We start from the raw sequence: 19935 nt of genomic DNA, 5'->3' as shown, positions 1-19935 counted from the left end.
GCCGAACTGAACACTGACGAATGGTTTAAGATGATCAATTTTATGTTTTGTGTATTTTAACTGCAATTTTTTAAAGGTAGCTTTGTACCACTACTATACATGAAAAGACTCTTGCCCTAAAGGAAACTGTCCATAAGATTAAAAGCAATTACACTCCCAAATGAAGGTGGTGTTTTCGAGGCCCAAATGCCCATACCTTCTGAGGCTATGCACAGAGACAACCTCATGCTGCTCTATTTAAAAGGGAGATTGGCAAGTGCCAGAAAAGTGTTGTAAGTGCTCTAGAAGCAACTCTCCACTTGACAAATTCAAAGTATGGGTACCACACGCTTTGAAAGACCCTTCACCTGAAGCATCTGACTTCAGCTCAGGTCATGATCTCACAGTTTGTGAGTTCAAGCCCCATGTTGGGCTCTGTGCTGACAGCTCTGAGCCTGGAGCCTGCTTAGGATTCTGCATCTCCCTCTATCTCTGCCCCTCCCCTGCTCATGCTCTGTCTCTCTCTCTCAAAAATAAATAAATGTTAACAAAAATTTTTTTATAAAGAAAAAAAGACCCTTGTAAGGACAATGGAGTAGGGTGCATGAGCCTGTCAAGCAGAGGCAGGCCAGGGCATGCCAAGTAAGCAGAGCAGAGCGCAGAGATCCCCAGCCGGCCCGGGGCTATCTTTTGGGCAGGGAACTCCACGTCTCAGGTGCCTGAACGTGAGTAACTTGATCCTGAGAACTCTTTGCTCCATGAGGAGGGGGTCCAGCTGCCAGAGAGCCAACGTAGATCCCTCTTAAAGCACTAGGCTCAGGGAGGAGGCCTGGTTGCTTCAGTCTGGGGGCTGTAAATCCTGGAGGCAAGTAAATAAACACAATCCAGCCTCAATATAGCCAGGACATAGACTAGACAGATAATGGCAGTGAGGAAGGAAGGGAAGATTTAGAAGGAGAAATTGTGAAGGACACTGCTAAAAGTCACCCAAAGGTATCTGATATTTTAGCCAACACCACATCCACACTCTTTTCCTGGAAACATGCCTCCATTTCCCTTTGGGAAGCAGTCTCTTTCTGGGATACTCGGCACATTTGGTCGGTCAAGGCTAACTCCGCCCCTTCCCACTATAGGATGAAGAGGATCCGGGCGGGGCCAGTCAGGAGATGGTATCCTACTGTTAGGTATTGATCCAAAGGGTACAAAAACACAGATTCAATGGGGGCATATGCATCCCAAAGTTTATAGCAGCATTATCAACAATAGACAAATGATGAAGATAGCCCAAATGTTCTTTGACTGACGGATGGATGTGAAGATGTGGTATGTATACATTCAATGGGAATTTTACTCAGCCATCAAGAAGAATGAAATCCTGCCATTTGCAACAACATGGATGGAACTAGGGTACACTATGCTAAGTGAAATAAGTCAATCAGAGAAAAGCAAAGACTATATGATTTCACTCATATGTGGAATTAAAGAAACACAACAGATGAGCATAGGGGGAAGGGGGGAAAGAGAGGAGAGGGAAATAAACCACAAGAGACTCTTAATGACAGAGAACAAACTGAGGGTTGACAGAGGAGGTGGGTGAGGGATGTGCTAGATGGAATATGGGTATTAAGGAGGGCACTTGTGATGAGCACTGGGTATTGTACATAAGTGATGAATCACTGAAGTCTACTCCTGAAACCAATATTGCACTGTATGTTAACTAAAATTTAAATTCAGAAAAAAGATGTTATCCTTCCTCCTCACCAGGGAGCAATAATGACTACACAACCTACCATTCTATAAGCTACTGGATTCAGCTACACCTGATGCAAGATCCATCCCTCTCCTTCGTTTATGTTTTAGAAGGGTACACAGCTGACAAGATGTGTGTGTTGTGGGCTGGGCAGGTCTCACTACAATCTCCTCCTCGTCCAGAGAATCTGCAGGTTTCATCGCCAGTAGAGATCCTTCTCAACCACATAGGTGTTCTTAACAGCTCTGGGTGTTGCGGGCCCCCGCGTCCCGTCACCGCGGCACATCTCTTCCCCTCCCCTATACTCCTTGGTGTCAATTATATGTGACTGGTAGTTGACCAGCTGAAACGTGAACTCTTCACAGACATTTAATTTTTAAAATCAATCGTACAGCTTAAACTGTTTTTCTTTCTGCATTCTCGTCGCAAACTTTTCCACAGGCCTTTGCAAAGCTCCCAGGCTCCGCGCCCTGTGCCCATCACGCGCGGACTAACGGACATGGCTGAGCAAGCTCCTGCCCTCGTGCAGGCGGGCGGGAGCGCACAGGGCCTCACACGCAAGCGCGCGGGGGCGGGGCTGCGCCCCAGGCCTGCGCGTTGCCGCTGGGCCGGCTGGGAGGGGGCTGGGCGGAGCGGCGGCGGGAGCGCGCCGGAGACGGCAGCCGGGCTAGCGGGACTTTGTGTTCCACAGACCCTCCTTCGGGCGCATCCTCTCGGAGCCGCCCGCCCAAACCTTGCCGCTGCCAAGCGAGTCGCCCCCAACTCAGCGGGACCAGCCCCGGGGATGAAGTGGGCCCGTCCCCACGGCCCGAAGGGGGCCCCCAGGAGACGACCGCGCGCTGTCTGACCGGCCGTCCTCTCCAAGGGGCCCATGGGCGCGTCCCCGCAGGCGGGCCGCGGACGTGAGGGCGGCGAGCGGCGGGGCCGCGGCGCCGGGGAGGGCCGTGCTCGTGCCCGGCCCCGCGCAGGCCGCGCGCGCGCGCTCCCGCCGCAGCGCCAGCCGCGCCCGCCCCGCCTCTCCGCGCCGGCCCCGGAGCCCGGTCCGCGAGCGGCGGCGGCGGCAGCCGGAGGGACGATGAGCGGCGCGGCGCGGGCGGGCCCGGCCCGGCTCGCCGCGCTCGCTCTGCTGACCTGCAGCCTGTGGCCGGCGCGGGCGGACAACGCGAGCCAGGAGTACTACACGGCGCTCATCAACGTGACGGTGCAGGAGCCCGGCCGTGGCGCCCCGCTCACGTTCCGCATCGACCGCGGGCGCTACGGGCTCGACTCGCCCAAGGCCGAGGTCCGCGGCCAGGTGCTGGCGCCGCTGCCCATCCACGGAGGTGAGTGCCGGGCGGCGGAGAGAGGAGCCGGCGCGGGGGCGGGCGGCGGCGCCGGGGCGCGGGGGCGGCGGGCGCGGCGCCCCCCACCCACCCCTGCTGGGCTCGCCGCTCCCTCCGCTCGGCCGGTGGCCCGGGGGTCCAGGTTTGCGTCGTGTGCAGCCCGGCCTGCTCACGGCTGGGAATAAGGCTCCAGACGGGTTTGGGGGGGTTTCCTCTTCTCTTAGGAAGACTTAGAAAACGTTCCTTTTCGTTTAGGTAGCTTGTTTACAGGAGGGCATTGGTCTGCGAGTTTGCAGGGACAGTTCAGACAAAGGAGGTGGTGGAAGAGCGCAAAACTAATTCATGGTGGAGGAGGTCTTAACCTGCATTTCGGAATCGGCAGGTTTGTTCCCGAAATCCCAGACTTAACGCTGCATTGGATCTGGAAGGATGAAGGCCCTTTTCTAAAACGTGCCGTTTTTCTTAAGTGGCAAGTGGGAGGAGGGTGGTAGAGGAAAATGGGCATCTTCCCTGTTGCTTTTGGCTCCTGTTCTGCCCCAGTAGTTTTACTGTAATTTGACGCCTGAAAATCTTATATTATGAAGAATCTGATACCAATTGGAACTAGTAGCCAAGTCTTCAGGGCACGGGTGCTGACTAAAGGGGAAATAGATAAAATTTTCAAGAATTGTTTTTGAAGCTATTTGGCTTATGGCGATGTCTTCCTATAAACACGGGCTCCGTTTAATTATTTGACATAAAACGTATATTTGTATAAATTACTGGTCATGGTTTAGTGGAACCTTTTTTCCCTTTTGATATTTTTGTGGGGTTTTTTATCCCCCGACTGCGAACTTTTTGGAAAATGTCTGCTATCTTCTCCACCCCCACACTCATCCTGAGAATGCTGAGAGGGGATTTTTTTTTTAAAGCTGCTATTCATGTTAAGATGACCTAAACAAGGCAGTCTAAATAAGGTAATGATGTTTGTTTTTATACTCTAAAATTTTAAAACATCATGCCTCTTCTGAGATCTGTCTTTGTGTTTTCAAGTGGTAAGCTGTCTGTATACTGGCTGAGGAAAAAGAATCACGTAGGGCTTTCACGGTAGCTTGCCCCCGATTTAGACATGCCTTTTAAAAGTTCATTTTTACACCAACGGTCAGGTGCTTACAGTGCATTCTCATCTCCACTTTGTTAAAAATGGCAGGGTCCCAGCTTGCAGGCAGAAACAACTTTGGTCTTTGGTTCATTTGGTAAATATTTGCGTGCCTGTTCTGTGCCAGTCACTGTAGTTGGATCACATAATGTTGCCAAACTATGGCACTAACAATGGTAGCCTATTTTCTGGTGCAGAGAACTGTGGTGAGGGTCACGTGGAAGGGGAGGAAGAGGAAGAGATGCAAGCTGTTCTGGAGCAAGAGCTGGCCCTGTGCAGTGTTTTGAAATCCGTGGTTTGTCTTTGGGGCTTGGGTCCCTCAGGCACCCCAAATCCAGGATCGCCACTTTAGACTCTTGCCTCCAAAGTGTCCCATGTTTTAAAACTACTTGTTGCTTGTTTGTCATCCCTAAACAAAAGCCACGTCTTTGAGAATGCTTGTTTTAGGTGTTTGAACAAAGGGTGTTGGGAATTAACATGCAACCGATGTGTGGAGGGTTAGTCCTCATGCCTTATCCCTGGGGAAGTAGCATCACTGTGCGATTAAAGGTTCTGAGTCGTACTGTACATACACAGCGTGACACCAGGAAAGCACTGTGTGACACTGGGAAAATAAATTGGCTGCGTAACCTCAGTGTCCTCCACAAAATGAAATGATGACATATTTACCTCACAAGATTGTTGAGAGGTGTGAATGGTTCCCGCATGCTTAAAACGAGGAGACTTGTCAATCTGAATAAATGTCTAAATTGGTGACATTTTAGACACCCCTCAACGTGAACACGTCACAGCACGTCACAGCACGTCACAGCAGTGCGTAAAGTGAGGTCAGTTCCCTTCAATGTCTATCTTCTCTTCCTCTTCTCCATTCTCTAGGAGCTCATTTTCTTTTTGCACAACATGAGATTGCTCCATGTTTTCTCATGATGTGAGTGGGCGAGGTCCTACAGGTGGTTGGGGTCTGACTTCCTGCGGAGGGGTCTGCACAGGTAGTTGCTTTCAGCTCAGCAAATACTGATTGAAATCCTGTGTACCACTGGGCAGGTGAAGGGGCAACAGCAGTGAACAAAACATAAAAATAATCCCTCTTCTTCCTGAAGCACTAGTTAGGGCCTTTATACATCAGTGTACCTGTAAATCATGAAATCCCAAGACATTTTCCTACTTTTGCAGCAGGAACGTGGGAAAGTGTATCTTAAAAACAACAGTAGTGGTATAACTCTGTTAAAATTACTTACATTACATCAATTATACTTAAGTTAAAAAAAATAAAGTGGCTATTCTTGATTTAGTGAATTTCAAAATTTTATATTTTAAGAAAAAATATTGCAATTCTTATGACCTCTATGCTCATAATTTTGAATTGAAGAGAATCTTAGCATGTTTATTGAGGACTTCCTGTGTGTTGACAGTAAACAAAGTGATGTTCAAATTACAAAACAAAAGATGTTATGAGAGAATTCCTGGCCAAAAAAAAAAAAAGCAGCTGTGGGCAATAGATGCGAAATTTTTTTCCCTTTCTTCTTTTTTTTAAGTAGGCTCTACACGCAATGTGGGGCTTGAACTCACAACCCTGGGATCAAGAGTAAGAGTTGTATACTCTACCAACTGAAGCCAGCCAGATGTCCCTAGATGTGAAATTAAGGAAGGTGCATTTTTGAGGATAAGTGTTTGGTAGTAATGAACGTGAAGACAAAATAACTTCACATTTCCCTAGAACTTAACATGATGACTCCTTTTAAATCTCTGACTTGGTTTGTGATATATTAGAAACCTTTCTTATTTCGTAGTGCTACTGTCAATTAGGCATGTATGAATTACTGAATGAAATTTATCCTACACCTTTAAAGGACAAATAGGCAGCTTTTTTTTTTTTTTTTTTTTTAAGATGCTTCGGTATTTCCAAAGTACGTTTTTGGAAAGTGTTTAAGTTTGTAAAACAATAAATAAATAAGTGTGGTACTTTGAAAATATATTCTTTGTCATTACATAGAATGTAGATTTGAATGGAATGGGGAGTTATTTGTTTGGTGTTAGCAGACTTCATATGTTAACTGATAAAGAATTCATTTTTAGCAATAGGTCTTTGAAGGAACATATCTTGTATTTATTTGCAGATTATAGATCCTTTCTTGTTACTAATTTACTCAAAGAGTGAGCATAGAACTAGAATCAGATGTAAACTAGCAGACATTGTAAATGTGCTCTCTATGTTTGTGCACATTAACTTTTTGTCTCAGCCTGGAGTGGGGGTTGGGCAGGAGAAGGCCCAGTGTTGATGTCATTGTATGTGCAGATGTGCTGGTGGGAAGAATCTGGTATCAGCCATTTTTTGCTTTGCATAAAAATTTTGAGGATTGGATGTTATATCCTTGACAGTTTTACTAAATGATCAGTTTCTGCGGGGTGGGGGGAGTGGGGCATGTTGCTGACCGTACGTACAAAAAAAACGAACGATGACAACAACAAAAACTTAGGTTTTTAAGTTTAATAAAGTGGTTCTTTCAGATGAATCCATTAAACCTGAGTGCGATTTTTAAAATTCTGGTAAAGAGTAAAGGAGATTGATGTGGAAAAAAGACCTTAGATGAAAGCTGTCATGTAACGTTAGAATTCATAATGGCAAAGGCAAGGGCTACTAGGTATAGTTAGAGATTTCAAAATACTCAGAGAAAAATAGGTGTGATCCTGGGAGTAAGGACTCTGAAAGGAAAGAGAATTCAAAAGGAGCTAGAGGTTCTAAAAACTGGACTTTAACATAACTAACCAGACAGGCAGATAAAGGAAATACATACAATATGTTATATTTATACTGAATTTTACAATTGAGAAAATGGTGTCTCACACTGATGATCCATTGACATATAAATATTGAATATTTTTTAAAAAACATTTGACCTCCCCACCAAACATTCTTCTGCTACCATCTCATTCTCTATTTTTCTTAATGGCAAAGCTTCCCATAAGGGTTGTCCATACTTGCTGCCTTCAGTTTTTCCTTCTGCTGTTCTTCACATTGTGAAGATCGTTGATGGCTGTGCTGGTGATTTTGATAAAGACATGGCATATTTAAATAATTTATTTGACCTGCTGAATCCCTGGGATCTCAGTGTGTGGAATGGTGGGTTAAAACTAAGAAAAAAGTGAATAGGAATAAATACATAACCCTGAATTTGGGGTGAAAAACAAAATCACCCGTATTAAAGGGAGTTGAATGGAGATCAAGGTTAGCTGCCTGTCAAAGGACAGGCCCTCTCCAGTTTTCTTGAATTTGGATCCTGGGCAGCACTGGCCCTGCTTCATAGAGGCCAGGCATACCACTAGTTTATGTTTAGTTCTGAATATGAGTTTTAAAAGATGGACAAATCATAGAGCACCATTTTGAATGTTATAAAAGAAAAATCCTTCATTTGAAGGAAGGTTAGATTAAATGACTTCTAAGTTTCCTCCACCCTTTTTTTTATTATTTTTTTTTATGTTTTATTTATTTCTAGGAGAGAGAGAGAGAGACAGCATGAGCAGGGGAGGGTCAGAGAGAGAGGGAGTCACAGACCGAAACAGGCTCCAGGCTCCGAGCTGGCAGTCAGCACAGAGCCCGACGCGGGGCTCGAACCCACGAACCGCGAGATCATGACCTAAGCGAAAGTCGGACGCTTAACCGACTAAGCCACCCAGGCGCCCCTCCACCCTTTTTTTTTTTTTAATGTTTTATTTAAATTTGAGAGAGAGAGACAGTGTGAGCAGGGGAGGGACAGAGAGAGAGGGAGACACAGAATCTGTGGCAGGCTCCAGGCTCTGAGCTGTCCGCACAGAGCCTGATACGGGGCTTGAACTCACAAACTGCGAGGTCATGACCTGAGCCAAAGTCGGATGCTTAACCAACTGAGCCACCCAGGCGCCCCTAACTTTCCTGCACCTTGATTGAAGTGTGACTGTAAAGTGGTAGGACAAATCTTTTTTTTTTTATTTTTAGAGAGCGAGCATGAGCAGGGGAGGGACAGAGGGAGAGAGAGATAGAGAAGGGGGGGGGGGGACACTGAGACTATCCCAAGCCAGCTGCATGCTCAGCACAGAGCCCAATGCGTGGCTCCATCCCACAACCCAGGGATTATGACCCGAGCCGAATCAAGTCAGACGCTCAACTGACAGAGCCACCCAGACACCCAGGAACAGATCTTCTTCTCCTCCTCCTCCTCCTCCTCCTCAAGTTGGTTTCCATATAACACCCAGTGCTCATCCCTACAAGTGCCCTCCTCCAGAACAGATCTTTTTGAACAAACCTGCCAGAATATACCTATTAGAGAGAGTGGTCATCTTTTTGAACTAGTCACATCGTTGTATGTTTATATTTATGTGTCTACATATATACACACACATATTGTGCAGCAATGAAAACATAAATTGAAACACTTAGCGTGTGTTTTGGAAGATTATGTTTTTGATCAGTTTAAAAAAAAGATGTGCAGTGTATCAAATCTTTGTCTTTTCTAGATAGACTTGAATTTTGACCACAGTTGAAAGTTTTTTTGCTTTTTTTTTTTTTTAATGTGCTTGTGAACTCTTCTCTTTAGATATTTTTCAAGAGAGAAGCCTGGTAGTGTTTTAGGCCATCTGTGGGATAAATGGGTAGTCCCCAGAGCAGATTCTTTTGAGTATTTAAGTATATAGTATTCTTGACTGACATACAGAATGAAACTGTTTTTCAGGACCATCAACATTTGCTTGTTTTATCGTCTTTAGAGTATTTTATGCACTAGACATTTATTATTTTCTAGAAACTGTTGGAAGTGTAGCTTCCTTTACTGTTGGAAGCAGTTTTGAATAAAACTAAGGGAGCTCTTCAAATGCAAAGTGGCATAAATAAAAAAGTACTTATTAGTAAGTACCTGTTCTGTACTTGAGTTGTGCAAGTGTGGTAGTTTGTGCAGAAGGCGCTGTATGCACTTCCTGCCTAGGAGAGCCTCGTCTGGATGGCACGACCAGAACATACCATTGTAGAAGGTGGTGCCGGCTGTTATGGTGGACGTTGTGCTAAACCAGGGATGTGCAGACTACAGCCAGGGGGCCAGCCACCTGTTACTGGACGCAATTGATGGAACATGACTGTAGCCGTTTGTTCACATGTCTTTGGCTGCTTCTAAATTGAGTGGTTGTGACAGAGGAGTCTATGTGGCCTGCAAGCCTAAACTACTTACTCTCTGGCCCTTTAAGAAAATATTTGACAATCTTTGTGCTAAAAGTTTATATTTACCTTACTTTTTCCCTGTTGAAAACTATGTTATGGATTTATGGCCGAGAGTTTGATTTCTACATTGCCACAAACTGTGGGCTCCTGGCAGTTAGGGACAATGTCTTCCTTGTTTCAGTCCAGCACCTAGGACTGTGCCTGGCACTAGCAAGCCACTGGAATCTGTGATTGCATTCAGTCTAGCGGTGTTGGGTCTGCAAGTGAAACTGATGGCAGGCTTTGTAGGAAGGTTGTGGGGAGGCGGGGTGGACAGAGTTACTGTAGGGCCTTTGTTAGCGTGCTGCATCATGAATGGCGCGAAGACCAGAAAAGTGGGAAATGATTTGGACTTGTAGTCTAGAAGAGTTTCATTGAAAATGTGGAAATTCGAAGTCAAGTTTGTTCTGTTTCTAGCCATAATTGAGTAAAAGGGACCAGGTTCACTTCCCCATGTTAAATGACTAGAAAACATGACAAAGTTATGAAACAGCAGTTTTAGAAATAGGTCAACAAGGAGTACAGGACAGTGATCCCTGGGAGAAAAGAAATAAACAGTAGAGCCGTATGACTGCCCCAGCTTACGGCCTGGAGAATTGCCATGTTGCAGTGCAAGGAAGGGGAATCTAGAAGGAACCTGGTGGTCTCCTGGAGTTGCTGAGACAGTTCAGAGCTCTAGGAGGCCAGGGCTGTTTGCATAGGCTTGCCTATGCAAGGATGTAAAGTATGGGAGAGGAGGGAGCCTTGCAGAGAATGAGCTCTGGAGAGCTCAAGGGGTCCCTTGGGTCTTCGGTCTTTGGCGGAGTACTGATCTGCACAGTTTATGAAGAACTGTTAGAAATTAGCAAGGGGAGAATTCTTGGAGTTCCTACGAGGCTTAGAACAGTTCGTGTTCTTACTGATCAGTGTAGGGAGACTGCCTACTGCTCTCGAGGCCACATCAGCCCCAAATAAAAGCCTGTTCTGGACCCCACCTAACAAAGCTTAGAAGCAAACTTGAAAAGAATCAGACTGATTCCAAGTAGCTGGTCCAAAACAAAGCTCAACAATATTGAAAGCGATGCAGTGACATCTGAATCCCCAAAACATAAAATCTAAGACCAACATCCAGTCAGAAGTTACTGGGCATGCTAAGAAACAGGAAACTATGACCCATAACCAGGCAAAAACAATCAGTAGCAACAGGCCCAGAAATGGAACAAAGGCTAGAGTTGCAGATAAGGGTGTTAAAGCAGCTATCATAGAGATACTCTGTTCATGGAGGTAAGAGAAAGTAACATGTCGAAGAGGGAAATGGTTATAGAAAAGACCTGCGTCAGACTTGAGAAAGTGTAGGATTTCTGTTGATGCAGGAAAGGAGTAATGAGCACACCGGAGAGGGTGTTTCCTGCTTTGATGCTCTCGGTTTACCTCAGGCAGTGAGGTAGTGAACACATACCGTTTCACATAGTGTGGACCAAGAAGTGTGCCAAGTACTGTCATTTAATAGCAGCTCTGGGCGATACTGTGTCTTCCTTTTGTGGACGCAAATTCAGGCCTCTCCAGTCTCTCACTTAGTGTCTTTTTTCTGAAGAGCCCTCTACACGATTGGAAATGATATATCTGGTTTGTTTGTTTCTGAGGGTGGGGATGCTGTTTCTCTGTCTCCTCGTGTATCCAGTGCTTCGCGTGGCCCCTGGAACACAGTAGGGCGGCACTGCGTAATTAGTGCTGGGTGAATGAAAACGGGAAAGGCAACCCACCAGCTGTGTGGCGGTGGGGATTCAGCAGAGCTAGGATGTGCTAGAGGTCTGTCTGACTGCAGTGTCCACACTTTACTCACTTTTTTGTACTGCTTCCCGAGTGGGTTTAATAAATTATGATACATCCACTCAGTGGAAAGTTACACAGCCATTAGAGGGGATCGTGAAAGCGATGTATATCTTACAAAAATAAACATAAGTGATTGAACTGTGTGTTAAATTTGTTTACAGTGGACAAGGACTCAAAGTAATGGGCAGAAATATAAGTGATGGTGTTGTATTGATTGGATCATGGGGGACATGTCTCATTTTCTTTTCTCTCTTTTCTTTTGAAAATGTTAATGTTTAGTACAGAACCTTCATAGGGAAAAGTCATATTTCCCGAAGGGAAGAAGTGTCTTCAGGTTGGGTTTTTGTTCGTTTGTTCCTGAGCTTCAAGAAGAATGGAGTGAATTCCATGGCCATCTCCAAGTAATGGTCAGAGGGAGCAGGAAACTGGAAGATACTAGACATGAAAAGGGCATGTTTTTCTCTAGTAAAAAAAGAGGAACTCCAAGACCAGGGACGCTTGGTCCAATTGTGAAACAACTAAAATGTGACATGGTTGTGAGCAATTAGCAGATCCTAGAAAAGGAAGTGGAATCCGAACACAGGGCTCAGCTGTTCTATAACGTTTTTATGATGATGATAGTGCTTTAGTGGTTTGGTTGGTTTTTACTTTTTAAGATCATTCTGTAGTTAAAGCATGGAAGGTTCTATTCGTTGCAGAAGAGAAAGCAAACATTTCAGCCTTAAGCATTTGCAACTATAAATAGATGACAAAAGTAGAGAAATGGAAGAGAGAAAAGACATGTCAGGAGTGGGTGAGGGCTAGTGACTTCATCTTACCACACAGGGTGAGCGTTCAAGAGGTCTGTAGTTGCAGACACTGGGAAGGTTGAACCACAGAGGAAGATAATGAAATAATGAAATCAGAAAAGAGGGAAGATGGAAAAGCCTAAGTGAGCAGAATCTTGATTTGTGGCCTCATAACTCCACAGATAATGTCTGACATTGACAAACCAGGAAATAATGGCTATGAGCCTTTTTGGAACTATGGAAGGTGACCACCAGAAGAACTAAAAACAGATATTAAAGGTCCTTTTGGGACCTGGGATGATGTAGTGAGTGGGACAGCTATACTTCACTGCAAGCCATTGGGTGAATTTGTCTTTTCTGTGTGTGTACAGTAAGCTTCCCACTCATTGCCCTGGCCACACGGCAGATGAATTCTGTACCTGCCCCTTTTTCTTTTCTGTAGAAGCTCCCTGCTTTCCCAGCACGTGAGGTCTTCTCCAACTCCAGAGACTTGCTGTAAAACGTAGGTTCTGCAGAAACTAAGCACTGTCTCTGGAGAGTTCCTGCGTGGTAGGCACTGATGGACTATGAAATCAGGAAGCCCTACCGTTGAATTAACTGATTTTTATTTCATAAACAGATCTAAGTCCATAGACCCTAAAATAATTTATGATAGTAGCTACTATGTTGGCTCGTAGCGTTTCCCTTTCCTCTGGTTACTACCTTCCTCCTTAGTCAGTTGTGATAAGGCCTCACCATTAATGGAATTGAGCATAGCATGACCCTGTTGGATAGAGGGAGCTCTTTTAGCCCCCTCCAGGCTTCTTACTGCTCTCCCTATTTGATACAGACTCCATGATTCTTCAGTTAATCACCCCTTTTTCCTCTATTCTGTATCACACTTAGTTGGCAAAATGTCTGTCCAGGGTGAACCACATACCGTCCATCTCTACGTTTTGTGCCATCATGGCAGCTCAATGTTTCTGGAGAAAATTTGAACAACCCGGCTGACCAAAGTTTGAGAACATAAAATTTAAGCAAAAACAAATGGGTACTTAACTGTGTTCAGTAATCCAAAAATATTTTCTTTTTTCTTTTTTTTTTTTTTTAAAGTTTTCTACTTATTAGTTAATCTCTACACCCAATGTGAGGCTCACACCCACAACCCTGAGGTCAAGAGTCACATGCTCTTCTGACTGAGCCAGCAGCCAGGTGCCCCCCCAGAATACTTTCTTCTAAAGAAGTGAGACAACTCTCTGAGGCAGCAGTTTTCTTTCTCTCCAGTGCCTGCTATTGTGTCTTCCTCTCCTTTCAGCCATCTTCCCTTCTGAGGCTAGAGTTGCACAGTTACCTCTGCCTACGTGGTATCTTCAACCTAAATGTCTCCAGGACATCTCCAGATTGATAAGCCTCAGATGGAGCTTTTGATACATTTTTTGCCTTCCAGTCTGCTACCACTGCTCCCCGATCTTCCCCATCTCAGTAAATGACGTCACCAACCACTCTTATTATTTAAACACACTTAGGAGTCATCCCTGCTTCTTCTCACATTCTACATCTGATCTTCCCTCCACAGTTTACCTGCAGGATATACATATCTCTCTGTGGCTTGTCCTTTTTATCTCTCTGTGGCTTGCCTTCTCAGTATGAGCAGCTCTCCCCTTTTACCCTTTCTTGGTCTCTGCTTTTCTCTTAACTTCCATCCATCTTTTCTCCCTACAGTAGCCAGGATAATCTTGAAGTTTCCTCACAAAATCCTAACACTCCTTGCTTAACCCCCTTCAGGGTCTTCTCATCTGTGGATGAGAAACGGAAATCTGAACTCCTCCCTGTGGTCTCCTCCTGTGGCTCCAGCTATTCATCTCACCCCTGCTCACCATGCTGAAGCTATTCTGATATTTTTGCTTCCTGGGGCTTCTTTGTTTGTTTCACAATGTATCCCTTCTGGCTGCCATCCCACCCACCTCTTCCTGCGCCCTCATACAGTGTTTGCTGTACTAATGGAGCTTTACAGTTCTTTGGGTCTGCGTGATGGCCAGTGAAAGGGCACACAGAGACATGGGAGAATCCTGAAGTCTCAGAACTTAATAGTCATTGGTGATGCTCAAGTCTAATCACCCATCTGAAGCCTCAGCATTCCTGTCCGATGATTGTACAGCTCAAGCTTGAACAAATGAGTGACAGAAATCTACCACATTCATCTCTGGAAGGCAGTGTTAGAAGGTTTTTCATCTGGGGGAAAAATTAGTTCAAATATTTGTAGGCAGTAGTTAATTTCTTGTTTGACTCAAGCCTTCTAACCTTCAGCTTTATATCCCTGTTTCTTTTGACCGTTCTTTAGAATATGGCATCATAAACTTTAGAATGCATTTGTCTGTCGGTATTCCACTTAAAGGATGCAGTGGGTCAAATAACGTCCCATAAAAGTTCATGTACACCTGGAATCTCAGAGTGCGACCTTATTTGGAAATAGGATCTTACAGATGTAAGTAGTTAGGGATCAAGATAAGATCATAGTAGTTTAGGATGGGCCCTAAATCCGATGTGGGTGTCCTTATAAGGAGAGGAGAGGACTCAGGCACACAGCGAAAAATGCCACAGGAAGATAGAGGGAAACAGATCAGGGTTACACTGCCACAGCCAGGGAACACCAAGTCTGGCTGGGTCCCAAGAGCTAGGAGAGATCCATGAAACTGGAAGGAGCCAAGACACCTTGGCTTCGGCTTCTGGCCTCCAGAACTGTGGGCCGGTACATTTTCTGTTGTCTGAAGCCACCAGGTTTGTGCCCCTTTGTTACGGTAGGCTTAGGAAATGAGTACACAAGAAACCCGAAACGGAACATGGTAATGCATTTGGTTTCACTGAAGCAGAAGAGAGTAGAAGTGGTTTTTTCCCCCATCCTGCTGGACACCTACTGTGAGTCATAGAAGTTATTTTGGTAGCCCTAATCACTGACTCGTACGAGCTTACTGTTGATTAAACCTTCTGAGTCTTTTCCAGAGCCTGCCCTAAGATGTGATTTTATCTTCACGGGATGCAGCCTGTTCATTCAGCCTTTCAAGACATTTTTGGAATCCTGATTTGTCACCACAGTCTTTACTTACCCAGCAGCTTTGTGTCACCAGCGACTATGATGAGCATACCTTCTGTATCTTCATTTAAGTCAGGTCTTAGCCTCCTGGACTTATGGATCCCCTTTAAGACTTTAATGAAGGCTGCAAAGCTTTCTGCCCAAGAAAAAATTTATGTAGGTTATAACACAAAATTCTCAGTAAGGTTTAGAAGGTTCAGATACTTCTTGCAGCCCCAGGTGGTCCACAATCCCAGAGTTAAGAATCCCTGCCCTAAGTTATGACAAAAGTATTGAAGAATGTTAACGAACAGACCCTTGCAGTGTGTTGCTCAGAACCTTCTAAGATGGCGTTGTTCCATTAATCAGCACTTGGGGGGTGTGGGCACACCACAGAGTTTTCTGATTCACTTCATTTACTTGCCTTTGGTGCATGTATCTTAGTGTTATGAAAACTTAAACTCTTAGTGTTATGAAAACTTAAACGATGTAATCAAGTGTTTTTTGATGGAAAAACAAAGATACTTTATTTACTTTGTTCCTGATTTGCTAGGTCAGGAGCTATGGCAAGGAAGGAAAAGAAGTGAATCTTTCATGGCTTAGCCCTAGTGTGTTTGTTTCCTATTGCCCCTGTAACCAATTGCCACAAACCAGGTGGCTTAAAACAACACAGATTTATTGTCTTCCAGTTTTGGAAGTGTGAAGCCCAAAATGGATCTCACTGGGCTACAATTGGCAATCCAGCATTCCTTCTGGAGGCTCAAGGGAGAATCCATTTTCTTCACTTTCCCAGCTTCTGGAGGCCACCTGCATTCCTTGGCTCATGGCCCTTCCTCTGTCTTAAAAACCTGTGGTGAAGCATCTGCAGAGCACTCTCTGTCTGACCTCCCTCTCCCACATCTAAGAGGCACTCTGATTACCTTAGGCCCACCCTCACAGCCCAGGGTAATCTCTGCTTTAAAGTCAGCTGAAAAGCAACCTGAATTCCCTCTTGCCGGGTGACCTAACATATTCACAGGTCCCAGGGATTAGGATGGGGACATGGGGGGTGGGGGGTGACATCATTCTGCCTCCCATATATAACCAGCTTGTGCCAGCATCCCCTGATCAAAGCTTTCTCTTCTCAGTGCCTGCGGTCATTCCTTTAATAATAACTTCTGGAGTTTCGCCAAGGACTAGCGGTTCCCTAACACGTCCATACGTGCACAATGCATCTTCATCACTTCGTAAATATTGGAGTGCTATTTACACAGGTTACTTTTTGAATATTATTCTGTGATTCCTCAATGACCATTGTCAGTGATGCGCTCTCTCATTTGTGTGTTGTCACCAAACTGCGATTCATCTGGATTAGAAACTCTAAACTCAGGTGCTTCCAATACTTGTTCAGCAAATAATTATTAAGTACCTACTGTGTGGCAGGACAAGAAGTTCCTGCATACTGCCTGGTCGGGGAGGCAAGGGGAGTCAGCACTTGTGTATCGTTTGGCAGTGAAAACAGACACTAAACAGCTAATAACCCAAGTAATTGTTAATGATTCTTGGAGAGGGCACCTGGGTGGCTCAGTCACTTAAGCATCTGACTTTGGATTTGGTCATGATCTCGCAGTTTGTGGGTTCAAGCCCCGCGTCAGCTCTGTGCCAACAGCTCAGAGCCCGGAGCCTGCTTCAGATTCTATGACTCCCTCTCTGTCCCTCCCCCACTCATTCTCTCTCCCTCTCTCTCTCTCTCAAAAATAAATAAACACTTTTTAAAAATTTAGTAATTCTTAGAGAAAGTACCAGGATGCCAAGAGGGTATAGACGAGAGAGCTGACCTGGTCTAGGATGCTCTGAAAACATGTTAACACCGAGACTAAAGCACGAGCAGATGTTAAGGTGAGCAGAGAAAGGAAGGCCGTTCCAGGGCAGGGAGCCTATATGAAGACCAGAAGGTACAAACAACTCTTAATGTGCAAAAGGTACAACCGTTAATGTACTAGAGGACATGAAAGGAGGAATTTAGAGAGTCGGGAGAGAGTGGTACATAGTAGAGGTGAAAAGGCAGGTCAGTACTTACTAGGCTGTGTTAGGAGTTTTGACTGTATCTCAAGAAGAATAGAAAACTTTTGAAGGATTTCCTGGTTTGTTTAATGTTTAGTTCTGGTAAAACATGTAGAATGCAAAAGTTACCATCTTAACCATTTAAAAAATTTTTTTAATGTTTTTTATTTTATTTTTGAGAGAGAGAGAGACAGAGCATGAGTAGGGGAGGAGCAGAGAGAGAGGGAGACACACACTCTGAAGCAGGCCTCAGGCTCCGAGCTGGCAGCACAGAGCCTGACATGGGACTTCAACCCTTGAACCTGAGCTGAAGTTGTATGCTTAACCAACTGAGCCACCCAGGCACCCCTTTCTTAACCATTTTTAAGCATACAGTTGAATAGTGTTACGTGCATTCACATCTCCAGAACTCTTTGGCAGTGCTGTGACTCCCCATTGCCCCCTCCACCAGTCCCTGTCAGCCACCCTTCTATGTTTTGTCTTCTGAATTCGATGGCTCTAGGAACCTCAAAGAAGTAGAATCATGCAATACTTAATTTTACGACTGACTTGTTTCACTCAGCATCACATCCTCGGGGGCCATCCATGTTATAGCATGAGTCAGAATTCTGTTGAAGGGTTTTAACTTGAGTAGTGAGATAACCAGAAGTTTTTGAATTAACATTTGAATTAACATTTTCTCTGTAACATACACAGAAAAATACAGTCGTAAGTCTGCAGCTTGGTGAATTACCATAGTGCACACACGGATGTCACCCAAAGCTTGTCAGGAAAGTGAGTATAATCTGCTCCACGGAGTTCTCCAGAAGCTCCCTTTCAGTCACTCACCTCCTCCCTCCATCCCTTCCCAGACTTTGAACACCACAGATTATGCCTGTTTTTTTTAACTTTGTGTACTGAGATCATGGTATGATTCTTTTGTAGTCTAGTGACTAGTTTCTTTTGCTCGCATCACTGGTATGTGAGGTGAATTCCTGTTGCCCTGTGCAGCAGTTTTGTCAGCGCTGCAGTGCATGAATATATCAGTTTACCCATTCTGTTGGTGGACGCCAGGTCACCTGCTTTGTGGCTGTCACAATTAAGGCTGTCGTAAACGTCTCCGACAAGTCTGGTTACACGTATGTGGCATTTTACTGGGTGTGCTTAGGAGGGGAATTATTACCTCCTGCTGAGTTTTCTTTCAGGCCCAGTATGTCTAAGACAGTTCATCATTTTTCCTCCAAAAATCTGTTCCTCCTCCAATGTTTGCTGTTTCAGTCAACAGCACCACTTTCTACCCAGTGTGCTATGCGAGAAACAGACATCTTCTTTAGACCCCCAGCCACCATATCTAATTACTTACCAGCTCTTGTTGATCCACATTCCTCAACGTCCTAAAATGTGTCCATTTTTCCCCACATCTACTGCAACCTCTTCTAATTTCTTATCTAGACTGTGGCCTCCTAAGGAGGTTCCCTGTGTGCTCTTTACCCGCTCTAAGCTGTTCCCTATAGTATGGGAACACAGGCTTTCTAGGCTGTCCGTAGACAGGTACCACCAATATATGCTTTATATTCATGAATGCTGTACCACACCCTTGATGTTCTTTGTCTTAGTATGGTAAGGCGCACCACTTAGGGCAACCGCTGTATTAAATCTGTATTTCTAATAGTTTTCATGTTAATTTCTAACTTCTTGGCTTTCTTTCCTAAATCTGATTAGTTGGGTTTTGGAGTTTTGGGGGGTGTTTTTTGGAGGTGGTTTTTTTTTTTTTTTGCCCTTTCGTGGTGGCTAAAAAGAGCTTGTATGCCAATAGAAATGTCAGTTCTACCCATTGGCTTTACTTTGGAGCTTTTTTTTTCAAAATTTTTTTTATGTCTTTATTTTATTTCGAGAGACAGAGAGCAAGTGGGGGAGGGGCAGAGAGAGAGGGAGGCACAGAATCTGAAGCAGGCTCCAGGCTCTGAGCTGTCAGCACAGAGCCCAACATGGGGCTCAAACCCATGGACCTGAGCCAAAGTCAGACGCTCAACCAACTGAGCCACCCAGGCGCCCCTACAGCTTTTTTTTTTTTTTTTCCTAAAAGCATTTGTGTATTTAATGAGGGATGATTTATTTAAAAGTAGATGGTCTCATCTGTAAATCCACATAATGCAGCTATTTTACACATGTGAGGGGAGTCCCTGCTATCCTCTTTTCATTTGTGGGATCCCATTCAGGACACCTTAGATACCATAGGAGACACACAGCATCTGTAAGGAAACATCAGTAAAGCTTAATTTCTTATTCCATATAACAGAATGATTTTCTCTTTTTAACTCAAGTAAACTTAGGTCAGTGGATATAAGATCAATACACATACAAAAATAGAAGTAAATTGTACATCTCTATGCCAGGAACAATCAATTAGAAAATGAATTTTTTAAAAAAAGCATTTAAAATGGCATTAGTTGGGGCGCCTGGGTGGCTTAGTCGGTTAAGCGTCCGACTTTCGCTTAGGTCATGACCTCGCGGTTTGTGGGTTCGAGCCCCGCGTCGGGCTCTGTGCTGACTGCCAGCTCAGAGCCTGGAGCCTGCTTCAGATTCTGTGTCTCCCTCTCTCTCTGACCCTCCCCTGCTCGCGCTGTCTCTCTCTCTCCTAGAAATAAATAAAACATTTAAAAAAAAATAAATAAATAAAATAAAATAAAATGGCATTAGCATTGAAAACTACGAAACATTGTCACAAGAAATTAAAGATCTAAATAAGTAGAAAGACCTCCCATATTCATGGATCCAAAGACCTAATATTGTTCATATGGCAGTGCTCCCCAAACTGGCCTCCAGGTTCAACATAATCCTAAAAAAATAC

General features: G+C 44.7%; 1 protein-coding gene and 1 non-coding gene across 4 annotated transcripts in view; one reads left to right on the top strand and one right to left on the bottom strand.

Annotated features, from left to right (window-relative positions):
• Nucleotides 1-2772: 2772 nt before the first annotated feature.
• The window catches only part of RNF130 (ring finger protein 130), a 137291-nt gene continuing 120128 nt past the window's right edge, over nucleotides 2773-19935 (top strand). For 2 of the 3 annotated variants that reach the window (XM_039252796.1, XM_039252797.1), the window contains exon 1: nucleotides 2774-3051. In XM_039252796.1, coding sequence (XP_039108727.1) covers nucleotides 2805-3051 — 247 coding nt within the window. In that variant the 5' untranslated portion in view covers nucleotides 2774-2804. Of the gene's footprint in view, nucleotides 3052-19935 lie in introns of all 3 variants that reach the window. The other variant, XM_039252798.1, reaches the window with a different exon arrangement.
• On the bottom strand, nucleotides 19065-19135 carry TRNAQ-UUG. Its single transcript has one exon. It is a non-coding gene; the product is annotated as a tRNA-Gln (tRNA).

Source organism: Hyaena hyaena, unplaced genomic scaffold (genome assembly GCF_003009895.1).
Source record: "Hyaena hyaena isolate Hyena2069 unplaced genomic scaffold, ASM300989v1 scaffold_428, whole genome shotgun sequence".
In the NCBI taxonomy this organism is placed as follows: Eukaryota; Metazoa; Chordata; class Mammalia; order Carnivora; family Hyaenidae; genus Hyaena; species Hyaena hyaena.
This window is presented reverse-complemented; position numbering and strand designations above follow the sequence as displayed.